Here is a 19,158-nt window from a genome sequence, read left to right as displayed (position 1 = left end):
ATTATTAGTTATTGTTTAGAATATGTAAATCCCTTGATTTACTCTTTAGTTTTGATAGTCAAAATATATCCCTTATAATTAGCTAACGTACCTAGTCACATATTGTATCTAGTCATAGTTTGGTATGTTCAATATTCTAATCTTGTACTATATATACTCCTGTATATTCATCAATATAATCAAGCTTTCCAACATTCTCTTTCTCATAACTCTATCACCCGTTTGGTAGCCGATAATAAATAATAGTAATGAGAATGAATTTTTAAGTGTAAATTAAGAGGAAAATCAGCATTTTAATCCTCATATTAATGCACTCTCATCTCCGAGCATGTCTTTTCTTTATATTTTTTCATTTCCAGTTTTCCACCCATTATCACTTGAGTTGAGGTATTAGATAAAATTGAAAAATTCTAAAGAAAAATGACTAACCCCTTAGAATGAGCTAGCATCACCACGGAAAAAATCTTTTTATTTCTTACAAATTTACATATAAATTCATTCCCATTACCATCATTTACAACCTCTAACCAAACCGGCAATAAAAGTAACACTTGCCCAAAAATAAATGGTCACTTAGATTATTTATTTATTTATTTTTTTGGTGTTTAGAGAGCCACAAGGGCAGGTGATGAGAAACGATCCCAATTCCCAAGATCTCTTGGAACCAGTAGGGGAGCTCTACCTACTTGAGATATCCCTCACTCTCATGGCCACTTAAATTATAAGAAAACAAAAAAACAATTTTCACCCATTAAAATTTGCATTAGTATGAGCTACCATGTAGAATTTCCTAAATGATTTCGAACACTTGATAAGTTCATACAAGTATTACTTATTAATTTTGGCGGTTGACATTAAGCAAATTTTATTACGTTTGGGTTATTAAATACCGCCCTCGAATATCTAATTAACGCCCGCAAAATAAAACATGTTTACGAATTTACCCTCATGTATAAAAACAAAGAATTTACCCATACAATCACACTATTAACCCACCACCAGTACTGCACTACCAGTCTACCAGTCTACCCTCCCTTCCTTCACTCTTTTCTCTCCTCCATTAAAGCGTACTCTAAGCTCTCCATTAAAGCTTCTCCTTAGTTTTCTCTCTCCATTGAACCAGCTTATAAGGTAGGATTTATCTTAATCTATCAATTTATTAACTTAGGGTTTCATTTCACACTGTGCTTAATTTTATTTTCAGTACAATCAATTTTAATTTTTCTAAGATGGATTATTCAACTAGCAGTTATAATTACTCAAGTTATCAAAGATTATAACCAACGAACGATTTCGTTGCTACAATTATGCTATTCATATTCTTAAGCAAGAAAAATCCGAGCTTTATTTGATTTTTGAGTCAAATTTGGTAGCAATTTGCAAATGTATTGCAGGGTTTTCTTTATAACTCTTGAATATTAGTACGGAACTGTGAAAATGAACCTGTTTTCCCGGGCCGAGGGCGGCATTTGATCACCCAGGACCTCCATTGTGATGGGGTTTTCCTGTTTTAGTAATGTACTAATGTGTCAAAAACTCAAAATGCTTGTACAGAAATTGGTAATGTGATATTATTTCGGGTTGATATCGTGTTCTATTGATTATTTGACATAACAGCTTATCTGAATTTTCAGATTTCCGGGTTTTCGAGTGAACAATGGGTAAAGCTTCAAGGGATAAGAGGGTTTGTACATTTCCTTTGATCTTTTTCCCATGGAATGTGAATGAATTCAGGTGTTCTTCGTTTGGTTTTTGTATTCGTTGAAGGTAGTTGTTTTAATCTTGCAGGATATTTACTACAGAAAAGCAAAAGAAGAAGGATGGCGAGCTCGAAGTGCCTTTAAGCTGCTTCAAATTGATGAGGAATTCAATATTTTTGAAGGTGTGTTGTAACCCTTACTTGATTATGTACTCCGTATAATGTACCTTTATTAGCGTATCTGCTTACATTTGGCTGTAAAAATTTGATTTGGAATTTGCAGGGGTGAAGAGGGTGGTGGATCTTTGTGCAGCTCCCGGTAGCTGGAGTCAGGTTATAATTTGTTGCTCAATTTCTCTTATCTATTTTTACTTCACTTCGTCTATGTTGGTAATCATAAGGTGATGCAAAAATTAAATTAATAGTGCAAGGATATCCTAGCTTGGTATGCATTTGATTTTGTCCTCTCTAACACATAGTATGCAAAAAAACTTGTGTGAACATGGCCAAATTTTCTGGCTTCCTGGCTGCTATTTAATTTAAAATTCCTAATATACTCACTGGGCATATCGCTGAAAGTAATGGTAGGCTCCTGTGTATATCTTAACTAAAACTTGTTCATTGCACTTCTAATATCTGGAAATATGTACGTTTTATCTAAGTGACTCTTTAGTGTTAAGGCTTACAGATTTAAACTATTCAAGTCTGATAAAAATTTGTGTGAATCCTGTGAGAATTTACATACTTAAAGTCTATTGTTTGGATTCTGCTATGTAGGTTTTGAGTCGGAAGTTGTATCTCCCAGCAAAGCTATCACCGGATTCTGGGTGTGTTTCCTTGTCTAAATTTGAGTTTTTTTTTTGGGGCACATATGTATGGTTGTTGCAACTATCAATTGTTTGACTGGGGAGTTAGATGGTCTTGTGACCCTTTTTTCTCAAATCTTAATCAACTCTTAGTGTCTCTTTCACAAATGGACGAGTTTACATCAAATTTTGTCCATGGCTGCTTTTGATTAGCTTCTTCATCTTTGTCAATGAAAGCAATCGTAATTGGAGTTTACACTTTAAGTTTTAAATACTCTGCTTTTTGTTACGGTATCTCATGTAGCTTATGATATGTGGCTCATTTTGCTTTTCCTTCATGCCTCACATATCTGTCGGTGAGATTTGGAGTGGAAGGGTATTGCATATTGCTGCAGTCCATTACTAATTGAAAACCTTTAGGCTTAAACATGTCATGATGATCTTCACATGGAAATTACATGCTTTGCATCATAGATGAAACAAGTAAATGAAATAAAATGGCCCAAGTAATGATAAATGTCTTGTTGATGAAGTTGGTGACTTTGGAGATTCAGGTTTTCCAAAATTCTACGCTTAAATACTTTTTACTAATATGCATGGGTAATGCAATTTGGTTTTTAATTCACTTTTAATAAGCAAAAATCTCATTATCTTGTGTTTTTATGTCCACCTTTAATCAACCAAGCCCTACTATTAAATTTGTTTTTGTAATGAACCAAACCTCTTTTCATTTTTCATTCAATTTTCTTATAATGTGTGCAAAAGGCAATTGAGCTTTTATTTGGGAATAGAGAGAGTAAATAAAAATCCCACTATCCATTATCTATTTTCTACAAGTTTTAAAAAAAACTTTACTACTAATCTCCACACAATACAAAACTGAATCAATTAACTTGCCTAAAACTATGTGCGGGTCAAAATGAGTTAATTAAATAAGAAGAGTACTGTCTTAGCGTACATGTCTTTGTAAACCAAATTTTCTGTCATGTACACACAAAGTTTGACCTAAAGCCAATTTTGAGAATGGTGTTGGCTCATCCATGCCCAGACTAAAGGTGGCTTCTTTTTTTTTTTTTTTTTTTTTTTTGTCTTTTGCCAATTATTGGCCAAATATAGAGTGTATCGTGTATGAATCTCCAAATAATCTTTTGAACTGGTTTGATGTTAGAGTTATAAACTTGAATTGCCTAAGAGGTTTCTCGTACGTCGTACCATTTATTAATGATCTTTCCCCTCTAGATTAAAGCCCTGTACATGTAATAGCTTGAGAAAGGTGGATGCTAACTTCAGTTGTAAAAATATTGCAAAGTGTGATTTATTCATCTTCTTAAACTCCAGATTATGACACTCCTGTAATCAATAATTGTTTTACAGGGAATCCAACCCTCCTCTTATAGTGGCTGTTGATTTGCAACCAATGGCTCCTATAGAAGGAGTGATTCAAGTGCAAGGTGACATAACGAATGCTAGAACAGCTGAAGTGGTAGGATTATTGTGTTCTTGGGTTTATAGTCTTTTTACACACGATGTTAATTTAAATTGAAGTAAGAATTGCAGTCCTTTGATGTTATATCTTATATCAATGTGCTCTATCTGGGTATCTTGTAAAAGATCATACTTATGAAGCCGGTCTCCAATTTTCTTCAGTCAGGTTATGTATGTTTTGATGTTGTGTTGCCCATGAAGTTTTGAGCTTGAAGATTATTATAATATTAAGGGGTGTGGCTACTCTAGAAGTTGACAAGTGCTGATTGGAATGTATTGCATTCATTTCTCAAAAGTTGCACTTTTAACAAGTATATTATCAGTTATATGTCTGGTTATGCGCTGAATTGGGACTGGAAAATTTCCATATATGCTTCTCATTCCTTTGCATTGATAAATAATTGATCTTGGTCTTGGTAGTCAAGCTTGCATATGCTATATGATAATGATAGCTATTTGGTTTCAAAAGGAAGTCACCCTCTGAATAGCTGTACATAGAGGTAAAGTTCAGGAGTCAATGGCCTGGTTATAGTTCTAGAGATGCTGGCTTGATATTATCCAATCACTGCTGTGCAATGGCACCAAAATAGCCATTGACCAACCAGTTTCTCCTTCAGGCATCCTTTCAATAATTGTTTACGATATTATGGGTATCAATAAAAGTTTTCTGTCAATACATTGTTTGAATTATTGGTTGGCCATCTTTCAGCTAACTTATCCTCTATTATATGCCAGGTCATTCGACATTTTGATGGGTGTAAGGCTGACTTGGTTGTTTGTGATGGTGCACCCGACGGTTAGCTTATTTCACTAATCATTTGCTATTTAAGCTATACAAGTCGATTTTAATATCCTAGTTTAATTTCATATTCTGTATAAAAAGAAAATGATTTTGTAATTACTGTTACTGGATCTTTGATGTTGATATATGTAGTCTTTGTGATGCACAGTTACTGAACTTCATGACATGGATGAGTTTGTTCAATCTCAGCTCATACTGGCGGTAAGTAGCTTTCTTACCAACAGCCGCTGCATTGTCAAAGATAATTAGTTAGTGACTTGCTGGTGTAGATGTGAATTCTTCAGCCAGCTTTATTTTGATTAGACTGCTTATACACCAATTTTCATATCTGCAAGTACAGCGTACCATTAAATAGCTTTTCAAAGAAAATTAAAATTCTGCTAAATGTTATGTCAGTTGTTTGTCAGCTTTGAGCTTACTAAGAAAAGCTGAAGCTTCACAAAGTTTTATAGATAATTTTCATTTCTGCTTTGGAATGTTTGGGCGGAAATGGGACATGTGTTATGGATTTGCATCCTTTTGGTGTATTTTGTTTGTGTTAGCTCTTTTGGATGTGGGAATTGACTATCATTGATACTTTGCTTTTAGGGTTTGACAATTGTCACTCACATATTGAGGAAGGGAGGGAAATTCATTGCAAAGATATTCCATGGCAAAGACACAAGTCTCCTATATTGCCAGGTGAGAACTTAAAAGAAATTATTTTAACTGTTTATTAAAGTGTCTAGGACTCTAGGTCGTCTAGGGTATTGAAGCATGTCTTTTAAGTTTCAATTAGCTATCATTGTACTTCAGATGCCAGAGGATTTTTTGTACCATGAATATGGTTGCATACGCATATATGTTGATACTTAGAATATGGCTAAATATTGGTTACTTCATGTCTAACTTATGTGTTAAATCTGTCTTTAAGAGGGGTTGTCAAAGTCCAGTAGTTTATCAACTGTTACTGGTTACAGCTTACCCAATTAGTTTGACCCTCTAAAGTTTATAGAATCCATCATTAGCCAGGCTTTACTGCTTTTGATTTCTAAGTTCTAACCTCCATGAGTACTTTAGGAGACTAGAGCTCACTTTGAGCTTTTGACTCAGTTTTTACAATTGCCTTCCTTTTGTAATTTTCACATAATGTCTCATGCTATCTGTCCTTAAAACCATTATTTGAACCACAACCCTTCATTGGATAGTTTGGGACAGAGATTAATCACTTTTCAAGTTGATAGAGTAATAGGACGGATGAGAGAATATCTCAGTGAAACTATCTTCTGTTTTTGTGACATAAGGTAGTTCTTTATATTTTTCTCGTTATCATATGCTGCAGTATTGTCCACAAGATTCTGTTGATAGATTAGTCATAACTTTCTCTATCATTTTACGGAGTAATTGTTGGATAATTTCTTTGGGATCTCCAATCCTAATAAATTGTGCCTTCACATTACTTTGTTTAGTAATGCAATAATCTAAATTGTACTATCTGAGTTTGCATGTTCTATATGCTTTCCCCATAAGTTTGTTCCTTAATGTTCTTTGCATTGTTGGGCAATTTATCCCCTTCTTTCCCCTTTTGCTACCCCACCTTACACACTCAATGACTTAATTTCCATGCAAATTGTAAGTGTAAAGAATATTAGTAAGTTACATAAATAATTATTGCTTTATGGTGAGGTTGTGTAGTTCTAACTTGCACTTTGTTTTGTAAAGACCAGCACAAGTGCACAACCATAATTGTGTAAATAATGAAAGTCAATATTTATACGTCGTATTAGACTGCATACATATTTTAACGTGACATATATCAAGAGTAAAGAATAATGGAGCTGTGCACACCGTATAATTATTGAAAACAGGTAAGAAGTTATGCATTTGTTTCTGTGCATCAGATGTGTAATCAGAAGCTTCTCAACAATAATTTATGGTTTTGTGGACATCTCTTGTCCACAACAATATTGGGTGAACATAGGTTCTCCCTCACTCGGTGATGGGTAGACTTGCGACTGTCTTGTATGCCTCATCCAATGAGTAGCACACAAGCTTGCTCCTTAGTATTATGTTAAGTCATATATGGTAAGTGTTGTATGTGAAATATCTCTGAAAGCATGTTTTAACTTTCTGTTTTCATCGATCTTGTTGGAAGTGTGAAATTTGATGGGTAAAAGAAACTGAAGTACAATAGTTCAACAACGATTGTGGCATAATATGCTCGCCGAATGCTTTTATTGAGAATTATGGTCTGAGGTCTGACCTCTGAATTTTTCTGTGCTCTTGTTTCTGTGCTGCAGCTGAAACTTTTTTTCCCAAAAGTGACATTTGCAAAACCAAAAAGCAGCCGTAATTCAAGTATTGGTAAGGAAATTTATCTGATTCATTTTTAGTTTATTTTATCATTCATGTCATTGGTGATTTGCTTGCCTCTTTTGGTATTGCATATAATCTTATATACACTAAGGCCTTTAGCATTTGACTAGCATACCCGTCCTTGTAAATCAAGGATTAATTCAATTTTGTTGAAAAATTTAGATGTGATTACCTGTTTTGCTGACATCGTTTTAACCAATCCATGAAATCAGCATTGGAAATACTACTGTGTTTCCAGCTTCTTCACTTGTCATTTACATGGATGTTTGTAATAGTAAGTGGTGACTCTGGTGAGCATGAGAACAGTTTAGATGTTGGACTTTTCTGGATGTTATTGGCATGATCAGATGATGGTGGATTGGTGTCTATAGTTAATATTTATATTTATAATTAAATAAAAGGGTTATGTTTCATCAGGATATATATTCTGGCAATTTCACACATTTACCTTAGATGTGATGCTTTGTTCCCTTTTGTATAGAGAGTATTCGAATTATAATACTTCCTCCATTCGTTTTTCAATTTTAACATTAGAGTTATCACGCTTGCCATTGCACATTTTCTATCATTAATATCCTTAATTATACTTTAGTAAAAATTATAAGAGGTTAATACTGTGAAAGTATATGTTGAAACGAATCTAACAAGACCTCACTTGAGTATGTTTTTTGTAACGTATAAATCACAAAAGACAGTCAAAGGAGTGTGTGTGCATAGTATAAATTTTCTAAAGTTGCGATTAAATAAGAATGAAGTATTGATTTGTATGACTTGATCTTGATTTTTTCTGTACAAAAATACTTAAGATATTCTGGTGCTTAAGATATCGAAGAACTAACTATCCACAAATAATTTTTTTGCAGAGGCATTTGCAGTTTGCGAGGATTACTCTCCTCCAGAAGGTTTTAGTGAGAAGGATTTATATCGTCTTCTGAAGGAGGTTGGCAGTCCCTCGGGAGTGGATAATCTAGGTAAGCAGTTCTTGTAGCTTTTTATCTTTGTATTACCTGATCTTTTTGAAAAAATATGTGCGTGGATAAAGTTACTCTTTGATGTGAATAACTATATTGCCAACTGGTGCTATTGGAACTGATATGTCCAAGGTATGTTGAACGATGGTGGGATATGCCTTTTGTATGTACCATTTCTGCTCATTGTTTATCCAACATATGTAATTTTACCCTATTCAAACGCTTATTTGATCGTCTTTTGTTTTTTATATGCTAGGAAAAATATTCATGATGGATTTTATTAAATTAGTCTCGATATCTACTTTTTATTAAAAGATAATTATAGATTATCATATGGTATTATATATGCATTGACAAGCGTGAAAGGGTGAAACTATGAACGTTGCAATTAAAAAAGGATAGAGGAAGTATATGTTTTAGGACTTATCACATTCATTGGTTCATTTGCTTTTTAATAAATTTGCACGGAATCCTATCTGTAACTCAGGTTATCTACTAATCACTAAACAATTGTACAATAGTTGAATGGTATAAGCAATTTAAACAATTTGGCAAATTTAGTACTTATAGTATCTTTCCTCTGTTCAAGCAGGCAAGCATGCATATAAGTCAACTAATAGTGAGGGACCAATTCACACCATTTTTAGGTAACAATAATTGTGCAAGCATAACACTCTGTTGCCCCTTTATGAGCTTTTAATTGATAGATGAACTTGCACCTGTTTGCTTCATACCTTATTGCTATAGACTGCTGCAGACTGCAGTGGGTGATTTAGCAGGCCCAACAAAGGGTAATACTTTTCTTTTCTCTATTGGTTTATGGAGATCTTAGTGGATAACCTGAGCCCGCTTAGTTAGGCCCTGTCACATCCCAAACCAAATCTGTCTTGGACTGTTACAGCTAACAAGTGGGTTGTTTGTTTTTTCAAAACGGCACCAGTCCTGTGGCCGACTTGAGTTTTGAAGCAAATTTTCAATCTTGTGTCCTCCGGGTATGACTTGAATCAATTATATCTATTCTAAACCATAATTATACGGTCTTTGAGATGAACTAACGAGCAGACATAAGAGCAACTTGCCTTGATTGCTGATAGTGGCTAACCGCGACCATCACTCTCTTCCCAAAACCTTAATCCATTAGTCTAATTCTCTTCATTAAAAGCTGTTAACTTCGCTGATCTTCATCATGACCTACTTATCTGTACATGATTAGATGCCTGACATTATCTGTCAATTTCGGCTCTTCTGATTTGTCATTACCATGATTGTATTCCCTCTATCAGTGCCATAACATAACATCCCTTCAGAAATATTATTGCTATCTCTTAAATGTCTATCCTTGACATGGCAAAGTCAAGTCTGCTACATGATATAGACAAGATAACTAATAGTTTTGATTTTTTAGAAAATTAGTTGGTCCACCAGTGGTTGGAGTGTACAAAAGGTGATTTAATTACAAGGTGCCCACACTCCGTACCTATCTTACCTCCAACAAGAGCTCCTTTATCCAATAATAGTCCTTTAAAACATAGTAGACCCATTTTCTATCCCTGTTCAATATTGAAGATGAGAAAAACAATCTACTTTTGGCATTCTTATCCATTTTTCTGATAGTAAGATACTGCCATATCCTGTTATCCATACTGTACTACACATTTTGACCGTGACATACAGATGTAGAAACCATTGTAAACGTGATATAAAAAAAAATCTGGAGACTTGCTTTGTGGAAAATTCATCTCATGGAGATGTTTCTTATCTTCAATTTATTTGCAGGCTCATCATCAATCTTAATATTTTTTTTATGTTTAACTTGTGCGTATTTTTAGGGCCTTTCTGATAGCACTGCTACTATTTAGTTTTGAAAATTGTCAAGAAAACTAACTAGCCTTCTATGTGCCAATTATTAATACTACGTAATAAATGATACAAAGCATAATATTTGTCTAATGTTTCTTAAAAGTATTGAAATCTCACAGCTCAATGGCAATGAACTAGCTTATGCTTACGAGCATATAATTGGGCCATTCGCGGTTTTTTTATTTTATTATTATTATTATTATTTATTTTTTAGTACGCGGAAAGCTGCTTGTCTCTGCCTAGCCAAGTGCACAACTAGTTTAATGCCCGCAACTTGTTTCTCTTTTCTTATCTTTATCCTGTGAACATAGGATTAGGAGAGCATCACCTCCCGTTCTCTCTTATACCTTGGGGCAGAATGAATCACAAGCATTACCTGTTTTCTGTATTTAATGAAATTGTTGTTTATGTTTTTCTTCAATGTCTTGTTACAACAGATTGCAGCAGTGCGTGGTTAGAAGGGCCAAATAAGGTATATATTCCATTTTTGGCTTGTGGAGATCTAAGCGGATACGACTCGGATCGGTCATACCCATTACCTCAAGTTGCTGAAGGGACTTACAAGAGTTTAGATCCTGTACAACCTCCGATTGCCCCACCTTATAAAAGGGCTCTAGAGCTCAAGAAAGCTGCAAATCAAGAAATTCGAGAATTTGAAAACCTCTCCATTGATTCTACTTAAAAATGCACAAATACGTTTGCATTTATGTTCACTATTTTGGTTGAGGTCAATATCTTACATAGATGATTAGTGAATTTGCTTCATGATCGCATTGTTATAGGACAATTTGATCAGTATTTTGTGCACTCAAGAGCATAATGTGCATCATCTTTCCGATTAATATTATTTTTAATCATACTTGCATTTACATTTTCAAGTTCTTATATTTATATAATTTTTTTATTTTTGTTCTATTCTTATAGGAATAGACACACCATTTATTTTTCAATAAATCCATCATTATAACAATAGAAATAAAACGTAGACTTCCCCATCTCAACCACACCCGTGGGAAGTGTCATTGGAGAATGAAAGATATAATAAACTCATAAAGTATAAAGTCTTGTGCTTGCACATATGGTGTAATATTCCCTTCATATCTAAAAGCTCTTTAAGAATATCGAAATCATTATAAAGAATTATTAATACATACTTAGAAATATTAATGGTAAAATGTTTGTATTGATAATCATGTTCGAAACAAGAATAACAATTAGAGCTGGAAAGAGTACACAATAATACTATATACCCTACATCAACTTCTAACCTTCAAGGAATAAAATTAAAGACAATAAAACACAGATTGCCTTTCTCAACTGTTCACCATTAAATTAGTTTAAAGACAATAATACACAAAATCCCTTTCCTCCTCAACTGTTAACCACTAATTACATCAAAAAGACATTAATCAAAGGCGGTGCATTGAGCCCAATTGTAGGCCCAACTTAAGTAAATCAAAGTCTTTCTACTACTGTAATCCTTTTAAGTTTTAGCCATGTTTCCCATATGCTTTGATGAGTCTTCAACTTGAATTATTTTGAAGATTTTGTTTAAGTTTCATAATACTTCAATTGTACACTAAGGCCTGTTCTTTAGAGCCTGTTTTTTAGAGTCGCTCTGCTCTGTTTTGATGTACTCTACTTTGCTGAATTTTGCTCCATTTTGCTAACTCAATATGCTCTGCTGATACCTGCTCTGCTCTGTTGAAATCTGCTCTGATCTGCGTAGAAGCTCAAAAGAACAGGACCTTACTAGAAGAAATTAATGATTATTTGAAAGCATTGTATAAGATTCACAATTTTGCTAGATCATCATCAATGCTAGGCAAGTTCAAAAATTATGTCTAAGAATCACAATTTTTGCTAGAGTATCATCAATATTTGACCACCTTAAAGTTTTACTCCTCTTATTCTTTACTGCCTCAGGGCCTGTTCACTTCAGCTTAATTTCAGTTCAGATCAGCTCGACAGCTCCTAGTTTCTTTCTCTCATAAAATATTCATTTCAGCTTTATTCAGTTCAGCTCCTAATTTCTTTCTCTCATAAAATATTTATTTCAGCTCTATTCAGTTCAGTTCAGTTCAACTCCAATCAGTTTAGTTCAGTTCATCTCAATTCAGTAAATGTGATCAGGCCCTCACTTTTACTAACATTACTATCTATCGTTCCTTGTAAGCTTGCCCAAACCGTCATGCCATTGCCTTTGCCAGGTATAACTTTATTATTGAAACTTAATACTTTTTGACACAAATTTAATCTCAAAACTTTGTAACTTTACACTATTTACATACTCTTAACCATGTAAATAGAAACATACTTGTTTCTGGAAACAGAAGTAAACCTAGGAATCTTTGGGTATTACAAGGAATATCAAGGTACCCTAGAGCTACTGTTCGAAATGCCTAAGTACCACTTAGCTCCGCTTGGCTTGAGTAACTCTGAGTGCTCCGCTTGCAAGTCTGAGAGCCAGGCCTGCAAAACTGAGAAGGTTAGCTGCCCCGCGGTGGGACCCGGAAAGCCCCTCCGATACTAAAGTTAGCGAATGTCCTTTTTAGAAAGAGAAAGTAGTGAGAGAAAGAGTAATTAGGGAGAGAAATGAGAGAGAGAGAGAGAAAAATCCCCTTCATTAATGATTGAAGAGCTATTTATAGTTGTATTTTCAGGTCGCATGAGTTGTACTTAACTAGGCAGATTAAGAGTAAATCTGTACTTTGCAACCATTAATGATGGATAGACCATGGAGGGTATATTTGTAATTTTAGGATATTGGGCTTAAGACAATGGACTTAGCCCAAACAATACCTTTTTTAAAAAAAAAAAAAAAAAAAAAAAAATTAGACTTGCTTCACAATTTATAAAACATTCAAATGACATCTTTTTTCTTAGAAAAATACTTGTACTTTAATTCAGAAGATTAATGTTTCAAAAAAAAAAAAAAAATCAGAAGATTAAGATAATCACTTTGGCTGAATCAAGGCTAGGGCTGTACACAGTTTGGTCTGGACCGTAATCAAACCAGACCAAACCGCATTTTAGCGGTTTGGTTTGGTTTAGTTTACGGTATGGAAAAATACGGTTTGGTTTCGATTTTTTAGGAAATACGGTTTTGCGGTTTGGTTTGGTTTTTCATAATTATAAACCAAACCAAACCGTAAACCAGTAAACCGCATTTTAAAATTTATATAATTTTTAAATAAATTAAAATAGTTATTACATATTATAAAAAAGATAATAAAAAAAAAAATCATTAGAAGACTATACGATCAGTATACTACTATACTCTATACTCATTACTCATTCTCAAATATCAATACTTAAAATTTAATAGGTCATATAACTAAACTTGTCACATGTTGCTGCCAATTATTAAAACTATAATGTAGTATGATTTTTTTTTTGGACAAATGTATTATGTTTTTTTCCACTGTTTATTTGTTATGTATTATTTTTATTGTGTGTTATTGTGTTAGTACTTAACACTTGATTAGTTGGTTGTTATTTTTATTAAAACTTTGTAGTATAATTTAATCCCTTTGGGCTAATTATTTGAACTTTTTTTTATAAATTTATTAATATTTGACAACTTTTAGGAAAAAATGCCGTCTCATCATAAACCGTAAACCAAACCGCACCAAACTGCATTATTACGGTTTGGTTTGGTTTGGTTTAGTTTCAATACTAATATGGTTTGGTTTGGTTTGGAAAATTGGCCAAACCGTATTTTGCGGTTTGATTTGGTTTAGACTCAAACCGCACCAAACCAGACCATGTTCACCCCTAATCAAGGCATTAAAAATACTTTTTTAGACACACTCATATTCATATGAAGAGACATAATTACAAACTTCCTTAAATAACTTATGGTGGGTAACCACTTAGCTGGAAGTGGACTTGGACCAAGAATTACACTTGGATTTTTTAATTTATTTTTTTTTTCAATTTTTTTTTTTTTTACTTGTTTTTTTATAAGATGGATTTACTACTCGTATTTTTATAGAATTTAGATTTAGATACTGTAAAGTGAAATGAAAACCAAATCCCTCAAGTCAAGGCTGACATTTATTTATCACTAAAAGATGCTCTTACCAATTTTTAATTCTAATGGCATAAATCTCAAGAGAATCCCTATTATTATATTATATCCCGCCGTAATTATTATTTCATCTCATATTATATATCCTATGTTCCTCAATGGCTACGTGCATAAACTTCTCTTGAGTTTTAACTTTTTCTTTTGCTTGTTTTTCCTCTGTTTTGTATCTATATAACAATATATCGACATGATTATTATACACTCGGATAAATATTGAAAGTTTTAATTCGGCTACCTTCAACATATAGAAATTTCATATGGTGTCGGACTAAACCTTTTTTTTTCCTTATGCAGTCATATGGTGTCGGACTAAACCTTTTTTCCATATGCAGTGATATCCAAGTTTTTGATAATTTTTTAGCTACTTTGATGGCTAACCAAGCATTAAACCAACTTACCTCTAGTTAATCACAAATCTAGCTGATTTTGTCACGTTAAACGAGATATTTATGATATTTTTCCAAATTTTGACCTCAAAATTCAATCCATAAGATCATAAGAGCTAAAATGACCAATAAATAATTTTATCGTGCTTAAAAATAATGGCATGTAAAATGAGATTTTTTTTTTTTTTTTCTTCTACAAAAACAAAGACCGAACCATGCACTAGCTACTAAACATAAAATCAGTGAGAGTAATTTGACATTGCTTTGCAATGTCATGTGTCCTTTGAACTTGATCTCTCTAGGCTTTTATAATTGCACACCTTTGGAACATTTCTCCCACTTTCTTTATTTCTTTAATTGCACATAAAGTGAGGTATTTCTAGATGTTTAGTTAAATTTGACCCCCTTAAGAATTAAAATGACCTTCAAGGACTTAACAATAATCCTACTTTCGTTATAATTAATGGCTCAGTTTTTTGCGTGCTCGAATATTAGTTTGATTTGCATGCTAAGAAATTTGATCGATTTGGGGTAATTTTAGCTCTTATGACTCAAAATAAGGTCAAAAATGAGGAAAATGCCAAAAATATCTCGAATTACATGCCAAAATCAGCCAAATTACGGGTTAAGTAGGTGCAGGTATAGGTTTGAGTGTTTAATGATGGGTTAATCATCAGAATAAGGCCAATATGTGAATTATTAAATACTTGGACAACACTTTATATAAGACGAAAAAAAAAAAAAAAGTTCCCTACCAATATATGGAATATTTAAAAGTTGGAGGCCACCATACAGAATTTCCTAAAATATTTATACAACTCAAATATTTTGTATAAGAAGTATACCCTCCGTTTCAAGTATTTTCTCATTTTGACTACACATGTTTATCAATAATTTTTCAGCAACAAAACAATTTTATGGCAATCCATTATGTTAACAACCCCTGATTTTAAATAAGAAATGTTTTCCCTCAACATGAGAAGGAGATAAACATTGTATTTTCAAAAGAGATTGGAAAACCTTATACTGATTTGAAAGCATAACCTTGTCTGACTCGTCCTACGCCATCTTCGTTCAACAAAATGGGGAAGATCAGCAATCTGTCTATCAACCTAGACTCTATTAGGTTGCCTAGTAGCGATGCTCAAAGTGATATTATGGCCTTATCCACCATGATGCTGCCATTGAGATAATGGTAGAGAGCCCTATCACTACATCCAATATTCTTACCTCTTTGGATAAGGAGGAGGATTGATGCTGCTAGGTTTCCAAACAATCAAGATTTTGGATATACTAAGGACAGGGGACCGAGGAAATTTCATATGTTCCTCAACGGTTCAAAAAATTACCAGTCTCTTAAGAATTCCAATTTGTCTTATTTGGATCTCTGTCAAGGGAAAACCTGAGTTTCTACAAAAAAAAATGTTGTATCATGGATGACTGTACGAGTGAAGGAAAAGAAAACATATAATGGGTTGTCATAACTCCAAAAGCAAAGGAATCCAAAATTCCTGAAAACCTTACTCCCGCCCATAAAATGGTGGGTCCAAAAAAGAGGTGTCGCAACAGAAAGGACCAAAAGGAAAAGGTCAAGCGAACCCTGGACTCCGCCGTGGTCAACCATGTTGTTGGACTTTCCAAGCCCAACAACGCTGCATTGGAGAAGTTAGCTAATCATTTACCCACTAATAACCTAATAAACTTCTAGTATCAATGAGGGTTCAAATATCGGGGGGGGACCGAGTTGCCTGCGAGAGATAGATTCAACTACCACTGAATTCGATGATCGAAGTGGAATTCGTAGGTTCTAACGACGAAGACCCCATGACTGTTGAACCCGACCATGTGCAGTCCTCTCCACCACTCACCACCTTCATGTTCTCCGCCATGTCAAGGAAAAATGGAAGGCCAATCAGGTTAAGGGTGAAGAACAAGAAAGGTAAAAGGTATTCTACTAGGAATTGCAGGATCAAGAAACGCAAGGGAACAAGTTTGGAGTAGCTTAGGGCTTTTTCAAGCAGGGCCGTCTATTAGGGGAGCACCTTGAGCGACGGCTCAGGCCCCCCTATTTGTGGGCCCCGACATCTTAGTTTTTTTTTATTATTTATTTATTTATTTTTTACAAAATAAAATGAATTTTTAAATACTATATATATATATATATATATATATATATATATATATATATATATATATATATATAATTTTTAAGTGATAATTGTAATATATTGCTTGACTTTTACACTATTCAATTCATATGCTTATATTTTACTTTGACATGTAAAATAATTTTGGATTAATAAATATATATAGTCAAATGTGTGCATTAACATATGTGTTAGTGTTGTGATTATTATGAAATAAAAGGAGTATATTATTGCTCTCTTCTCTCTCTAGTTTCAAATTTTGTGATACCCGTCAAATTTTTTTTTTTTTTTAATTATCCAATAATAAAGGGTAAAATATTTTATTGCTGAATTATATATGTATAAAATACACTTTGTAGTTTAGGGTCGGGGCCCCTATTTAAGTTCTTACTCCGGGCCCCAAAAATGTCTGAGACGGCACTGTTTTGAAGAGATGGAAATTCCCAACCCCCTTATTTGTATTGCCAAGCAATTCATAGAATCTGTAACCCCAACCCTCTTTTTAGTTATTGTATTAGTTTGGTTAAGAGGTTTAAGTTTTAGCGTTGTTGTATTGAGTCAATTGGAAGCTAGTGTCCTTTTGAACCGTTGTAAAAAAAAAACTTAAGAAAAAAAAATTATTTATTTTGGTAAAAGTTTATAAAAATGAAAACCGAACACTATATTATAAGGTCACGGGGGTATTTCCTATCTTAATCAAGATTATGACACGTAGTTCAACAATTCAAATAATAGCCCTATAATTTTTCAATCATTCACACAAATGTTCCTCTAAGAAATGAGCCATTTTTATTCTTTTCTATAGAAGTACTATCTAGGACTAGGTACATTGGCATGCATAAGAAAATAAGAAAATAAAGTTTTTTTTTGGTGTCATAATACATAATAAAATATTGCGTGGGGTTTAATTGTTTGTATTGTAGTGTTCCAATTCTTGAACCCTACGCTATCTAGGAGATAAAAGATTATTCTTAAGACCCTACCATGTGATCCTTAAGTACTATTGTCGTTACCATGGCTATGGCTATGGCTATGTTTAGTTCACCTTGTTTCAATACCCTATTTTAGATTAAATTAGAAAAATAATAAATTCATATAGAATTATATATATTTTAGTATTTTATATATGATTTTTATTATTAAATATGTTAATTTGTTATGTATAAAAAATTTAAGAATTTTATAAATTTATAAAGTACACATTAAAATCCAAGAAGATCTCACAAAAATTAAGTTTTGATTAGATTATTTTTTTATTTTTTTTAAAAAGGCTCAAATCAATTTAGATAAGTAAAAATATCAGATGAACTAAACATAATCTATGTACGTATGTTTAATTCATCTTATTTTATAATCTATGTATTAAAAAATGAAATCAGATGAACTAAGTACTAAACATAAATTTTGTAAAATATTTTTTTTAAAAAAAAAGTACTAAACATACATACATACGTACATAGAGATATTTTGGTAGTTTCATTTGGATTATAACTGATCGTTATTATAGTTGATAGATGGGAACTACATTAATAGTTAAATTTGCAAAGTAGAAGTAATCGTTGAAAAAGAAATTGAGGTTTGGGAAAGGAAATTATCAATGCCTAACATTTTTTGTAATAATTCTAGTATTTGGTACATTAGGTTGCTACATGAAATATCTTTTTCCTGATTACAATGTTAGCCATTGTATGAAACATTTTACAGCTTTTTCCATATTTGTGTACCAAAAAGATTATTTGATGTTCATATAACCACAAATATGACTTGAAAATCCCTACCAAAAAAAAAAAAGAAAAAAAAAAAAGAGTTGAAATATCTGTTTAAAAAATTGGTATAGATGGGGTAAGATTGTAAGAGAGAAAACGATAAACATTTAACCATTTTACGACTATCTGCTAAGGGCATAAAAAGAGAAAGAAATATGAAGTAATTGATATATATAGATGGATGAAAAATGAAAAAAAATACCTTTATATTTATATAATCTTTTTTAAGAAATTATTTCACTTTATTAAATTTTTTGGAAAAATTGCCCAGAATATTCCCACCTTTGGCCCGTCCGCTAAAAATAATCCTACTTTTGGATTATTTTTAAATAATCCCACCTTTACCCCCTATCCTTTTTAATGGTCCCATTTTACTTGGAACCGGTTGAATAGAGCCACCATCCCACCCAAGACTAAAACACCGCCACCTAGAAGCCACCGCGCTGACCACACCCAGCCAACCCAACCACAAAACCCCATTAACCCTTTAATTCAAGACTACAAAACCCACCACATTGGGTTCGCGCGTGGCCGAAATTTAATTTGACGCCGCTACAATCGGGGCAAGGAGTTCGCGCGTGGCCAGAATTCGTGAAAGGGGAAGGTCGACGCGGCTGGAGGGGGCGGGGGATGTCGGCAAAGCCGAAATTGGGGAATGGGGGTGGTTGCGAGGTCGGAGTAGGCGATGGGGGTGGTCGGAGTCGTAGGACGATTGGGATAAGGGAGTTCGGCGCGTCGGGGTTGGTTGCTAGGGAGGTTGGCGTGCCGGGATTGGTGGCTGGGGAGGT

General features: G+C 33.5%; 1 protein-coding gene across 2 annotated transcripts; it reads left to right on the top strand.

The window, feature by feature from the left end:
- Positions 1-995: 995 nt before the first annotated feature.
- On the top strand, positions 996-10,856 carry LOC145606813 (uncharacterized). 2 transcript variants are annotated; one of them, XM_081662646.1, is made up of 13 exons: positions 996-1,131; positions 1,635-1,684; positions 1,789-1,882; positions 1,983-2,032; positions 2,477-2,526; positions 3,880-3,988; positions 4,726-4,786; positions 4,941-4,993; positions 5,381-5,473; positions 7,072-7,135; positions 8,011-8,118; positions 8,711-8,765; positions 10,416-10,597. In XM_081662646.1, the coding sequence occupies exons 2-13, from the start codon at positions 1,658-1,660 to the stop codon at positions 10,447-10,449; spliced, it is 798 nt and encodes a 265-aa protein (XP_081518772.1). In that variant the 5' UTR covers positions 996-1,131; positions 1,635-1,657; the 3' UTR covers positions 10,450-10,597. The 2 variants fall into 2 exon arrangements, with proteins under 2 accessions (XP_081518772.1, XP_081518771.1); XM_081662645.1 differs by lacking the exon at positions 8,711-8,765 and having other exon boundaries at positions 10,416-10,856.
- The last annotated feature ends 8,302 nt before the right edge of the window (positions 10,857-19,158 follow it).

This window comes from Chenopodium album, chromosome 23, assembly GCF_948465745.1.
Source record: "Chenopodium album chromosome 23, dcCheAlbu1.1, whole genome shotgun sequence".
NCBI lineage: Eukaryota > Viridiplantae > Streptophyta > Magnoliopsida > Caryophyllales > Amaranthaceae > Chenopodium > Chenopodium album.
This window is presented reverse-complemented; position numbering and strand designations above follow the sequence as displayed.

What these genes read in the sequence shown, in the direction of transcription:
- LOC145606813 (XM_081662645.1), top strand. Translation starts at nt 1,658, where the DNA reads ATGGGTAAAGCTTCAAGGGATAAGAGG. An exon ending in ATGCTAGAACAGCTGAAGTG is followed by an intron (nt 3,989 to 4,725) that starts GTAGGATTATTG and finishes ATTATATGCCAG; the next exon opens with GTCATTCGACATTTTGATGG. An exon ending in CAGCCGTAATTCAAGTATTG is followed by an intron (nt 7,136 to 8,010) that starts GTAAGGAAATTT and finishes ATTTTTTTGCAG; the next exon opens with AGGCATTTGCAGTTTGCGAG.